The sequence below is a fragment of the Diachasmimorpha longicaudata genome, chromosome 1 (genome assembly GCF_034640455.1).
Source record: "Diachasmimorpha longicaudata isolate KC_UGA_2023 chromosome 1, iyDiaLong2, whole genome shotgun sequence".
In the NCBI taxonomy this organism is placed as follows: domain Eukaryota; kingdom Metazoa; phylum Arthropoda; class Insecta; order Hymenoptera; family Braconidae; genus Diachasmimorpha; species Diachasmimorpha longicaudata.
Genome location: NC_087225.1, coordinates 14477849 through 14491831, shown reverse-complemented (window position 1 = coordinate 14491831; position 13983 = coordinate 14477849). Strand labels below are relative to the sequence as shown.

General features: G+C 37.7%; 2 protein-coding genes across 7 annotated transcripts in view; both read left to right on the top strand.

Annotated features, from left to right (window-relative positions):
- Twin (twin) overlaps positions 1 to 13983 on the top strand; it is a 339039-nt gene that overhangs the window by 53250 nt on the left and 271806 nt on the right. The gene's annotated exons all lie outside the window — the stretch shown is intronic.
- LOC135160973 (uncharacterized) lies at positions 6730 to 13419 on the top strand. Of its 2 annotated transcripts, XM_064118195.1 has the most exons (7): positions 6730 to 6761; positions 9533 to 9747; positions 9840 to 10055; positions 10762 to 10935; positions 11043 to 11237; positions 11481 to 11923; positions 12155 to 13419. In XM_064118195.1, the coding sequence occupies exons 1-7, from the start codon at positions 6745 to 6747 to the stop codon at positions 12503 to 12505; spliced, it is 1611 nt and encodes a 536-aa protein (XP_063974265.1). In that variant the 5' UTR covers positions 6730 to 6744; the 3' UTR covers positions 12506 to 13419. The 2 variants fall into 2 exon arrangements, with proteins under 2 accessions (XP_063974265.1, XP_063974256.1); XM_064118186.1 differs by lacking the exon at positions 6730 to 6761 and having other exon boundaries at positions 8944 to 9747.

Genomic DNA, 13983 nt, shown 5'->3' with positions numbered 1-13983 from the left:
GAATTCTAACGATTTTGCAAAAATTCTTTTTAAAATCAAAGGTATCTATTTTGCTCCATTACATGTGCATCTTACAATTTTGTGTCTTTTAAAAATGATAATTCAGAAACTTGCCAACATTTTTCTCCCGAGGATTATTATTATTTGCGGATGGGGTAGGCGAGAGTATGAAAGATTCATCACCCAGTGGGGAAAACTCATCCAACTTTTTCGCGATCATGAATCTGAATAAAAACGACAAATAATTTTTCTGGAAAATTCAGTTAGTTTGAACTTGAGGTGTTCTGTAATTCTTCATGGAGTGAATTTCGCTCCACAGTGGTTTGTCGAATATCATCAGGAGAGAAATGAAGTTTTCCTTAGCTTTGAGACTCCACTTCAGAATACCATTAAATTTTCATCAAGACATGAAAGCAAAATTCCGCATGGAAATCTAATCTCCAGTGATTTGCTCAAGTCCCAAGCATTAATTATCGCATTTGAGGTTCAAAGTGGGGTATAGTAGAGATCATAAATGTACATCGCGTGTTTATTTGGACACCCCGTACCGGGGGTTAACTTTCTCGAGTTTAGTGTCTGGTACTGATAGAAACTTCAGCGCGGGGAAATTGTTTGGTGAGCATATTAGTCGAGCCCTCTGAGCCATTTTCATGCATTAGACATACTGTTGTTAAGAACACGCTTTTAATTGCCGTGAGTCATGGAAAAGATGAATTGTAATTTCATTTTATTAAATTAAAAAAAAATTTCTATTACAAAATTTTGCCAAAAATTCTCTCAGTATGCAATCGGATCCTCTCGAACTTTTTTAATGATTAATTAATAATTGCTTACAACTGATCTGCACAGGAGCGTTTTTTTAAATTTTATCAACCAAACTCCAACCCTGTAGACAATCTATCTCATTTTCACACGCGTCAGTTTTTCCATCTTCGCTGCCTCCATCAAATTCACGTGTCACTCAAAAACTAGCCAGAAGCATCTGGCATGAGACGCCAAAATACACCCGCAGTATAACTCAGGGATCCTCTCCACCCCTTCGTCCCCTCGTGAGTTTGAATCCACAACTGTGGATGAGAAACGCCAAGGCTATGTTGAGAGATTAACGATGGTTTTCACAGCAAGCCGAAGTAAATACCGGCTGAGTTATGAGAAGTCCTCCGGGCAACCCCAGTTCCTCACTCTCACCTCCTCGAAATGTGTGCCCCAATGGAGGTTAATCGTGGCGACGGTTTTATTTCACCAGCACTTCTAGCTTTTCCTCCATTCGTGATTCCTTTGCATAAAACGATGTGCGCCACGGCGCTGGGTTTCACAATGCATCCCAATCTCAACCTTCTCATTTTCCACTTCCTCTTGTACTTTTCCTTCATGCCGAGTTTAAGAATGCCGGCTCTATCTCTGTTTGTTCTCGCACTTTTTTTCTATTCGTTGAAACGACGTGTGTACCGATTTATCCGGGAAATTGTTGAGAATCCTCTCGTCTTAATCTGTTTCCTTTCAAGACAATACTCATGATGAGCAACACTCGAAATTTTTCTCCCTGAAATTTCAGGTGAGAAGTTTGGATATTTTCGAGGGATAATATTTGTTCATCTCTGGGAAAAAATATTAGTCCATCAAATAATCTTCAGAAATAATATTAGAAAAATACAGGAAAATATCAGAGAGTTTTAGTTCAATTAAATTACTTCTTGGCCCATTAAAAAAAACATTGGAATCCACTTGAATTTTTAGTGAAATAAAAAATTAGTGATTGTTGCCGAAAAATAACTCCTACCTATGGAGTTGCGAAAATAACTCGTTTTTCGTTCACTTGTAAATTATTTCCGGTAACATAAACACACGATAATTTATTCTCACCCCTTCCCCAATGTGTTTTTGTCACGGTAGATTTGATTCAACCGCAGTTTTGTCATTTCACCGTTGGAAATCGGCTTTTCCATGCTGATCTAAACCCCCGCGTATGCGCCATGTGCACGTGATTAATCCGTACAGACGTGGCCACGCGATTGCTTCCCCCATGTCTGCATGTGTATACGGTGGTAGGCCAAACGTGGAACACGCTGTCTATCCAACCAGTCATCCAGTCAACCAACCCACCCTCTGCCCCTCCTCCCGAAATAGTAGGCGCTGCGGGGCTGTCCTTCTCCATCCTAACAAACGGTGGAGCTCATCCGAATGTTGTTGGCACTCGTGGGGTAATCGAGGCCAGCCGTGTAGAGCGTTGAAAACGAGTCCAGGGGGTCCGACTACAAATAAAAAACAACTGTTTCTAAAAAAAAATTGGAGGGAAAATTAATCGAGTTTGACCCGGCAGACTTGCCAGAATCGATTAGGGCAGAAGACCGAAAAGTCAAGAGACATCTTTCACAGTCATTTCAGAAATTGAGAATATTACCCTCCAAATGACTTACCCCATTTGATGTAGTAGAATTACATCGATCAATAGTTTTATTGAAAGTGGTTTTAAAAAAGCCTTAAATGTGCCGCGTATCTTTTCCAAACTACTTACGAAAATTCTCTCAACTGATAAAAAAACCGGAGTCTTCAAAACTACCGCAAACCATAAAGGTTCAAGTGTACGCCCCACAGCCTTAACACATCTACCCTCACCTCATCCGGGATCGTAGACCACGTGCCCAGTTTTCCTTGGCCACTTAATTGCAGAATATAATCCGCAAGCTGTATGCAGCATCCGGTGATTAACCTCAACGCCTGTCTTATCAGTATCGTAATATCGTATAGATATAATGCGGGTGTTCCCCATAGACGTTGAAAAAATCACATTGAATTCAAATGGATCCGCTTGAAATGCCTGAGAATGTTCTCCTATCTCTCCGTAATCATTCAAAAAAAAAAATGAAAAAAAAAATTTTGAAAAACGACAGGAGATACTCGGAGTGCGTGGATGTGCGTTATCAGGTCTGTGGCGTTCCTCTTTCACTACGAATTGCCAATATGCACCGGGCACTTCATAACCATTCGCGAAACGAACCGTAATACCGGCTTTTTCAGTGAACCAGAAGAGGACAAGGGGCAGGAGAAGAGTGCATAAAGCCCCGACGAAAATCGATATTAGTACTCTCGCTTATGTCAGTGGATATCGCTGTATTTTTTTTCTCCATCTCCCACCTTTGCATGTGTACATGGACATGTACATACGCCTACGTGAGAATTAACTTACATAGTTCAGCGACCGTGGGCTACACATTTATGTGCACCTGGGGTTCAGTTGTTTGCAATTTTGGCGCATGTAACGTTCTTCTCGCTCATTTTTGGCTTTCTTTCGAGATCATACCGAGGAGGTGTGCGATAGGATATACGGCCAAGGGATTTAAAGGATGTCATTTGAAATTTTATGAATTTTTATATCTAAAAACTCGAGATGTAATGAAAACTTCTCGTCTGTTGAGAAATTTTCATTTTTGTGTAATTTAAAAATTTGTATTTAATTGAATTTCCAGTGAAATCGGAAATTCGATCATTCTTTTCCCATTATTTTTTATTCTCTCTTCAAAGAGTTATATAAGTAGGGGAAAGAGTGGTTGAGTATTAATTTTCGTGCGATAAATTAGAACACTTAATTTTGATTAAAGTTGAAGTTGAAGAAAAATGGGTTATCAGATTTTTCGAGAGGATAAGGTGATTATCGTCCGTGGTTGATTATGATTTATTACTTGGGCCCTGGGGGAGTTAGTTAAATGGATATTATTATGTTCCGACGTCAGAAGTAGTTTCAAGGTTTCGGTCGATAAGAAATCATTCAGCTATTAAGAAATATAAATTCGTAAAATATCCAGAATTAGCCGAAATAACATAATTTTCAAATGATTTTTTTCCCTGATTTCATTGATCTCTCTAACACTCTTCAATTCCTCAACTTTTCCTCAAGTATTCCACGTGCAGTCCAACGCCATCGAATTTCGTTTAGCCCACCTAGGCCCGGACGCACGTACCATTTGGATTCGTTATTCTCCACTACAACTCCCCATTCCGAGGAGAATCCTTGAAGAAAACCTGCTCCAAGTGTTCTTACCTTCCGGTCAGACTGACGTCTTGAATAAGAACTCATGTAAAAACCTCTTTTTCATCACCCTCGTCTCGACACCAGGATAATTGGTGAGATTTCATCATTCCAATGGGGAAGAAATTACGTTTAACTGAGGTGGCGCCAGGGGCTTTTCCTTCGTCCCTCAACTTTACGCTTCATTTACCGTGTAACTGCGAGTAATAATGCATTGGACGACATAACCCAATGTACCCTGCAAGCCAACCGTTCCTACTATCCAGGTGATGTTACGTTGTTACAAATTTCTATCTACTCATCCGTATGGAATTATCTCCATGGCGCCCCACTGGATTGCATCACACTGGCCAATTGCAAAATCCCATTGATTTTTTAAAAATAATACTTTCTATATAATTCTTGGGAATTTTTATCGAGTGTATTTTTTGTACATTTTTCATAAATGAACGAACACAATCGCAGAAAATTAAAAATATCGCGTATCTATTTGTCAATAACTTACGAGTTATTTAGCAATGAGAGAATTTCGATATATTTCAACATAAAGGAAAACAAAACTTTCATCTTTTGTAGATAAAGAATAACATTTTTTGCTACAGCATTGACTCCGTATTGAAACTCCAAACAATCAACGGCGGTGAAAGTTGTTTTCTCCGATTCAATCGGAAATCCAGTTGAAAATTCTGAAAACCCTGTGATTCGTTGCAATTGAATGTTTTTTTCTCATGTAGCGTTTTAAAAACCCGTAAAATGAATATTGCGCGGGTTTTATCGCTTTCAAAAAGAAGAAATGCACGAAAGTAAAAAAGAAACTTTGCCTTTCAATGGTTGAAAAATGTTTTCATATCATTTTACACTGCACTCGTTTTCATCCTTCGACTCTCTTTCATCCCAATTGAACAATAATCCTCCTTTTTCAAATGAAATTTCCCATGCGGAGGCCATAAAAAAAATGAGAGAGAAGAGGGGAAAAAATTGTTCCGTATTGTGCTACCGCCAGCGTGAAATCGACACTGGGTATTACATCAACGCAATTTGCGGATTCGCTGACGTATTCAAAATGAGGCAAAAAGGTATTCACGAGAAAAAAAAAAGAAACGGAGAAAGGGATAATAAAAAAGAAGGTAACGAAACAGAGAATAAAACGCAGAACGGAAGAACATGAATGGGAATCAGATGACTCGGATCCGCGTGAAATGAAAACGTTGTGTGCACACAGTGCCTATAGTTTATTCTCCCTCTTGTACCCCTTTCCCGTTTCTCCATTGTGTCGGAATGAATATCACCGTGAGCCGCACCAACGGTCGTCAAACTACTGCCGTTTCCTGATTCAAAACTTTCCCCTCGTTTTACCAATGTGAAAACATCACTGAGTAATGCCTTGGCAATATGTCGGCAATGGTCTCGCTTCAATTTCCTTTATTCACTCTGTTGTCATCCCTCTTGAATCGTGTATTTTGCAATTATGATAAGGATGAGGGGTGGAAACTAGTAATGTAACCTAGTCGCGTGTGATGATGTTTCATTCACTCCTCGAAGAAAAAATCAAATGCAATAAATTCGTTATACATGCATTTGATTTTTTTTCTTCTTCTCTTCTGCTCAATTCACAGAAAAAAAATTTAAAACTTCAGATCTCATTGGTAATTGTAGATTGGAAATTTTTAATGAATCCTGAACGCTGTAATCTGATCTGAATCTGTTTTGTCCTCACTCGAAAATCCCGAAAAAAAAACATTTTCACTGAAACCCTCTAAAAAAAATGACACAATTACACAGTCACCACCAAAAATTTAACTCCAAAAATACCAACCAACTGCTCGTTACGAAGAAATAGACTGCCGCTGATACAACACAATCATCCATAATATCTCGCTGTTATTATTACTTTCCATGCTAACCGAATTTCCAGTCAATATTTTTCATCTCGATTCGCACGGTACGCGGAGAATTAGTAACCGATCGCCGCTTGTAATTATTTTTTACGAAACGCTCCCACACCGGTACCCAGGTAGGAAATGCCAATGTCCACGAAACGGGCCAGGTCTGGCACGAGACTGGCTTGCCAGATCTGGGCCACCAAGCTTGGCCCGAGGCATGGCCAGACCGGCAAAGAGCATGGCTTGCCAGGCTTGGGTCACTAAGCTTGGCCCGTGGTATGGCCAGACTGGCAAAGAGCACGGTTTGCCGGGCTTGGGCAACCACGCTTGACCCGAGGTATGGCCAGACTGGTAAAGAGCATGGCTTGCCAGGCTTGGGTCACCAAGCTTGCCCCGAGACATGGCCAGGCAGACAAGGGGCATGGTTTGCCAGGCTTGGGTCCCATATGGAACAGCATTCCAAAAATTGAATTCTCATGGGGAATGTTCCTTCACTAAATTTTTCGTCCTTTGATTCTCCTTCTTCCGAAGGTACCATTATTTCTTCTGAACATACTATTTCAGGGGAAAATATGCGTGGATATCACCGTATACCACACATTCTATGACAACAGCCCGTAAGATGGCGTGTTGAGTAGTCTGATTGTGGCAGTAGACATGAGTGTCGTGTGCGGCAATTTATTATTTTAATATTACTCTTTTACTATTGTAATATGTCTCAGAGTTCATATTCACGGGTTAAAAAATACAGACATTTTCATCAACTGAAGAAAAAAGAATCTGTAAACGTAGAAGGCGCTAAAGAAAAAACTCCGGATTACAGTGAACGCAATAATGCCGATGAGGAAGAGGTTAGTTTGCCAACAGCCAATGAAATAACTATCCGTAGTGGATCTATTGTGGATCAAATTAGTGGAGATGTCGATGTTCGACATCTCGATGATAATGCTAGTGCTTGTGGTGATAGTTGGTCGGGTGGTGATGGTGATTGTGGCTCGTATAAGCATCTTAATGATTGCATCAGTGAATCCAATAGCAGCGTTGGAGACAGGGATGAACCAATTCTTGGGGGCTCAGGTTGTGATGGTGATTCAGATGACATTGACAATGATTTCAACAAAGTATTCACTGACAGCATTGGAGACAAGAATACACAAACTCTGGACAAATTGGAACCGCGGGGAATGGAGCAAAAAATTAATCAATGGGCAGTGAAATTCAGAAGAGCTACAACAGCAGAAGCAATCGATGAATTGTTAGCCATTTTAAGAAGTGAAGGTTACACATCAATACCCAAGACTACACGGCAGCTTTTGCAAACTCCCCATTGCAGACACCTAACAACCATGAGAGGAGTTCATGAGATTCCAGGTGAATTCATTTATTTGGGAATCGCCTCGGGACTCAGAAAAATAATTTCAACTCAAATTTATCGAGAAAACGACATTTCTCTTCTGGTTCATATTGACGGTATGCAGGTATACCGGAATGCTAAGAAGGAAATTTGGCCAATTTCAATAAAAATACAGCATCCAAATTACACTACCAAACCCTTTGCTGCCGCGATTTATTGTGGGGATGGGAAACCATTATCAGCCACAGAATTCATGACTGATTTTGTTGAAGAGGCCAATGAACTCCAAGAAAATGGTTTGCGCATTGATGACAAGGTTTTTGAGGTGAAAATTGTAGCAATAGTGGCTGATTCGCCAGCTCGAGCATTCATTTGCTGCCACAAAGCTCCTGGAGCCTTCTATGCCTGTGGAAGGTGTTTCACCAAGGGCATTACAGTAGGTTGTGGAAGACGAGGAAAACGCATATATCCAGTGACCAATGCAAATTTACGCACTAAAGTATCCTACGAGACGCGAGTTCAACCAGAACATCATTATGAAGGTTCTGTGTCCCCGCTGCTCTCTTTGGATAGATTCGATCTGACAAAACAAGTGCCATTAGATTTAATGCATTTATTCTATTCTGGTAATATGAAATGGCTGCTGGATAAATGGCTAACGAGAAGTTCAGCCCAGAGGATCAAATTAGCTGATGTTCGTCGGCTTGATGGTATTATGAGGTCATTAAAAGCCGATATCCCTATTGAATTTCAAAGGAAAGAATTTGATGTGAATAATATCTCAAGATGGAAAGCATCACAATTCAAGTTTTTCCTTAATTATTGTGGTATCGTCGTGTTACAAGATTTCTTACCGAAACCTTTACGTTGTCATTTCTCATTATTTGTCTTTGCTAGCAGAATTTTAAACAGTAAGGAATTCGTTAAGGATTTGAGTGAATATGCTGGATCTCTGCTAAAAATTTGTTTCGAGACGTTACCTGATGTTTATAATGATGAAGGGGCTCAAGTTCTCAGTTGGCATAGTATCATCCACGTTGCTAATGATGCCCAATACTTTAAAATTCCTCTGAATGAGCTCTCAGCGTTTTGGGGAGAGAGTTACATTGGTTTATTTAAAAAACTCGTTCATTCTTCGATAAAACCACTCACACAAATTATCAACAGACTAACTGAGATGGAGTCTGGAGGAACCATGGTAATTAATCAGAAACACATACTGAGTGATTGGGTTATCGCGAGAAAGCCTACAACGATGATAATTGATGGGGAAATTCATTTAACATCAAATATGATCAACATCAATGGTCTAACCTTGACGACAAGTCATCCAAATAACGTGGTACTCCTAGATATTGAGAAAGTTTTCGTAATTTCACAAATTCTCGTTAAATCAGGAAAATCCAAAATTTGTGATGATCTTACTGGTATATATATTTTCGGACACCAGGAAAGTAGTAGGGAAGAGGCGTTTAGTTATCCAGACTTTTCCAGTCGAGTAGGAATATTCTACATTAAGTCCTGGGCAGCTGAAATGACATGTAAGAAGGCACACAAAATTAAACACAAATGTGCTTTATTAAATGTAACTGGACGACAATACGCCATATCCCTCCTCCACTAGAAAATAACGTAAAAATTGTTCGCATTGTGAAATGCAGTTTTTTTTTGGTAAGAGGGTATATGAATGAGGGTATATGTTTTAGTTGAACTCGTGATTAAAATTGTGGAAGAAACAAACAATTTTATGTTTTAAATCAACAATCGACATGAAAATCCGATCATCGAGGTCGTTAGAAAATTTCAATAGTGGAGTCGTTACATGCAAGTGGGACATAAATCGGTTAGATCTGGCGTCCGTGTACATAACCTTTCATAATTGCTCGTATCATCCGTTTATCGGGCTTTTTGTCTCAAATTCGGATTTCACCAACTAAGTTGACGGTAAATTACAAGAAGTGAGAATTTAATGTGAATTAAATGTGTGTTAAGTGTTTGACAGATATTTGTGATATAATCGTTTTGAAGGAATAGTGGCGCTAAAAAAGAAGCATCAGTGGGGTGATGACAAAAAACCGTTCAAAACACATGGAAATAGAAACGCAATTTTTTCTGTTAAATAATAAGCTATATGCATCATTCTGCAAAGTTATCAGTTTATATGAAACTACTCGAAAACACCAGGTTCAATTGTACGAATCGTGATTTTTTTTCATAACCTAAAATGTCGGAAACCTCACATCCATCTCGCGATCCAAAAAATCTCAGCGAACCATTCGCAGTCATCGAATTTCTCGAGAAAAACGAAAAAGGGCTACCATGCATTGATTTGGTGCCGAAAAAATGGTTTAATAGTGCAGAAGAAGACACCTGTAAATTCCCACCGACAACTGAATATCATCTACTTGACGACTACTTGGAAAAATTGCACTCGCCCAAGGACTCTTGGCAAAGTTATCCATTTTGCTTCATCACCGGAGCAGGTACAAAAATTGAAATGACTCCACTTATAACTTGATGAATTGCTCGATGGGTTCATTTCAATATTAAAGGATCATATGTTGATTGTGTTCAGCTGATTTGGATCAGGGTCGCAGAAGATTAAAAAAGGCCCAAGTAACTCTCAACTGTGAGACAACCGATGGTGAAAATGATCGAAAGGGGGGGAGGTCCGAAACTTCCTCGAAAGCAAAAATTTCAGCAAAACCCTTAACTGCATCAAAGTCTCAACTAAACAACATCTTTAGTACTAAAATCCCGATTCCACCTAGAAATCAAACTCCAAAGTCTGGTAAGTCCTGTTAATATGAAGTAAAAGTCAATTATCAACAATTATAACCACTCTTAACCCCAATTATTCATCCCCAATTTATTCAACTCTCGTATTTAACATCAAAAGACCCATCGTTCCCTAAATTGGGAATTAGATTGACCGAATTTTTGAAATCTTTTACAAAATAAATATTAATTATGTATCTGTGCAGTCATTACATGTGTATTTGTCTCGAAACATCGTTTTAAGAGAGAATCGCATTGAATGATTTTATAAGAAAATTTTTATTATGTTGTGGTCGAAAAATATTAGGTTATTTTTTTTTATTGCAATTCTTTACTCATCAAAAAATTGAGTCGCTAACAGAAATCACTACGTGCGAACAAGATAAAGTGGAAAATTTATGATTTACACTTGATATGATTGTTTATACATAAAAGCATTGGAATGTTGAGGGGACGAGAAACGTTCCATTTTTCCCCACCATCTCTTATGTAGGAAAGCATTATAATTCTGTTGTGAAGAGGTAAATCAAAGTGAACATCTACGGAAAATGGTAAAATTTTGATAGAAACCTTTTTTGTAGGAGCGATAGGTTCTACAAAAAAAATATTTTTTCAAATGCATGCATTCTTTCCCCACTTTGAAATAGCTATAAAAAACAAAGGCTGGAGACAACTTACGTTGTGTTACTACTTCACTACAAACTTGTAAAATTTCGTAGGTATACAAGCAAAACCAAAGACAAGATTTCAAAGCATTTACCAGAGTGGATCTGACTCTGAAGACGAAAATCATGATTGTCTTATAGCTAATCCTGAGGAGATTCGAGCCTCAAAGGCTCAAAATAATTCTGGCTTTTTGCAAATGTCGAGTAAATCGCGATCTGTACCAACAGGTAATAAATCAATTTTGAGGTAATATGGGACTGTAGCACGTAATTCTAAGTTCGTGTTAATTAAATGATCCGGTCAGGGATAAATCATCATTTTCAATAATTTCCAGGTGCATGTTTATCATTTAAACAGCGGTCAAGGAAGAATATTACTTTGCTTAAAGACGTCGAAACTGATGAATCTGAGAGCAATGATTCCTCCGATGGAATTCTGCAGTCACCTACAAAATCGATGGACTCAGCGAGAAATACAAGAAAAGAACTTCATTTGACACCTCCTTCACCACTAGTCCATAACGCTTCAGGTAAAATCGGCTCGGATATTCCATGACCAATCATCGGCCAAGTTCCTCCCGCATGAAAAAATTTATATTTATAAATATTTGAAAATGGTCCAATTTATATTTTGAACATTCTTTACAAAATTCGGAACTTATATAGAATTAGATTATATTATATATTTTTGGTGGGGGCTTGGGTAGTTTTTTTTTCATCTGATGCTGCTACCCATCAATTTATATCGTTTGGTCCTCCTTTAATTTCATAAGGTAACCGAAAAAGGCGTGCATCGTCTACTACACGCGCTGAAGACGGATTGAATTCGATTGTGAGCCCAGGAACTCCAAAAACTTCACGATCAATGATGGTACCCCCTGCTAAGATGCCAAAAATGCTGGGACCACAAAACCAGTTGTCATCTAGTCATTATGCTGATAATGAACGTCGAATCCTGAACTCCCTTCGAGATTACTTTGATCAGCAATTAGATGAAAAGCTCGAAAATTTAAGACGCAGGATGGCTTACGATTTAAAGCAGTCTATGAATGAGCTCAAGACCACAATCATTGGCACTAATCTAGCCCCAGCTTCTGGTCCTAGCTTGCTTGAAATACAGAAGCAGATGTCTACGCCACTACCATTTGAAATGGATGATAAGTTCCAGGAATACGAAGCGATATTGACAACGGACCCAGATCTCGTAGAAACACTGGTAATATATCTGAAATTGATCGTTTTTCTTCTTTTTTATGTAAAATCAATAAATTGGGCGGTGACACATGCACTGGGTTCGTTTTCTGGTGATGAAAAAATCTTTCATCACCGGGACTCAAGTCTACGTCACTGGAACGCTTTGGTTATAGAACCAACCCGCTGGCGATGAGCCCAAAGATGTCTTCTCATGTTCATAAATTCAAAAAAATTTCCCTTCTTTTATTTTTAGCGATTATTCATGAGAGTTTTGATAAGCAATAAAAAAGAGATGAAAATATGTGTTTCCACTATCCTATCTGCGGTTCTGAGGAAGACAGTGTCACTGCACTATTCTGGTTACGGAAAGGAAGCTGGCGGAAAGAAAAAGAAAAATTTTTATAACACTGCAGTATGCAAAGTACTGATTGATGTGATAATTGAGGTAATAGGATCCAGCACTGATGAGAAGAAGATAATGTCAGAAGTAAGTACTTGGTTGTCACGTTCTGGCGATCGAGAGGGTGGGCGTAAGGAACGACAACGCGGGTCAAGTCATCATAACGAGAATAATTCAGTTTGTTCCTTTGATACCAATCGATAATACTTCATTTTTCCGGGATAAATGGAATTGTAAAATCACTGTGTTAATATGACTCCATTAGTTCATTTTCGTAATTGTATTAGTTGTGATATTCTTGATAAAAGGTACGATTAATAGGAAAAGTTTATATTATCAATATATTTTTATCGCGAGGCGTTTCATTGGGCAGAATATATATTAATATATGAATATTGTTTAGTATTCGGCTGTCATTGAAGTATTAATTATATTTATTATATTTCTCCTGGCGAGGTCGGAAATCCAGAAGATGGAAATAACAATTGGAAAATGTGATGTATCTTAGCATAATAAAGTATTTTCTATGTCATTTCCTCATAAGTTAGATCACGGGAATAAATATCCGTTGTTGGTTCAGGGATTAAATATTATGTCCAAAAGTTTAAAGGGAAAAATAATAAGTGGATTTTTAATTTTTAAGAAAAATTCTAATGAAAGTAATTTCAGCCATTGAGAGCTGTTTTCAGTATTTGGTGATTCAAGTCAAATAATATTTATAAGGTTGAAGTTTCACAATCGGACTGCGTCCATATTCCCCAAAGATTTCAAATTTAAGGGTTGAAATTAATTAGTTATATGTAATCCTATCCAAGACTTTTTTATATTTCTAAGTTTGTTTGAAAGAGTGAATATAATAAGCAATATTATATAGAACTAGCACACAATCAATGCAACTAAATATCATTCTGTGTTCCGGAGTTGCAGATGGAGAAGACATTATTGTAAAAAAAGGACGTCTTTCCGAGATGAAAAAATAATTCTTATCAGGATAATTCGTATCAGCAATTGTCTATGGATATAAGAATTAATTCTTATCATCCATAGCGGAATAAATTATCCATAATATTGCTATTATAATGACTGTTTTCATGCTTGAATTGAAGCACGATAATTTATCAATTCTAAACTACTAATTTAAAAAATAACATTGGTGCGTTATTTTGTTGGATATTTTGTTAATACAATCTTCGAATTCTGAAGACTGACTGCTAATATTATTAGATTGTAAGAGAGAGTTTATTAAGACTTAATATGGTATGTCGTATTAAATTTCGGATTCAAATGATCTACGTAGATTATTTATTTTAAAAGCGGATGAAAATAATCCACAAAAGATTTTTCTACAATTTATACCTGCAATCATTTTTTTGAGTTTTCATATTCTGTTCGCGGAAAAATCTCATAGTTGTGATTATCTTTCATGAAAATTGGAGATACAAACACTGCATATCTTTAACTGTTCAACCAAAATCGGATGAAAACATGTACTATGTCGATAGGAGGAAAAAAGTTTTTGATTGGCTGAGTTTTTTTGTCAATAGATTTAATAAATTTAAATATAAGTTTTGTCACATAATAAAACTGTTTTCTGTATAATGTTGAAGGTAATAAATACATGTCTGCTTATCAGATATACCGTTCATATATTTATTGGTGATTCTGAAATATCACACGTGAGT

Bases quoted from the DNA above. Each gene is read 5' to 3' on its own strand.
- LOC135160973 (XM_064118186.1), top strand. From the start codon at position 9,489: ATGTCGGAAACCTCACATCCATCTCGCGATCCAAAAAATCTCAGCGAA. The intron at 10,936-11,042 runs GTAATAAATCAA...AATAATTTCCAG, and splicing joins ATCGCGATCTGTACCAACAG to GTGCATGTTTATCATTTAAA. The intron at 11,924-12,154 runs GTAATATATCTG...TTTTATTTTTAG, and splicing joins CAGATCTCGTAGAAACACTG to CGATTATTCATGAGAGTTTT.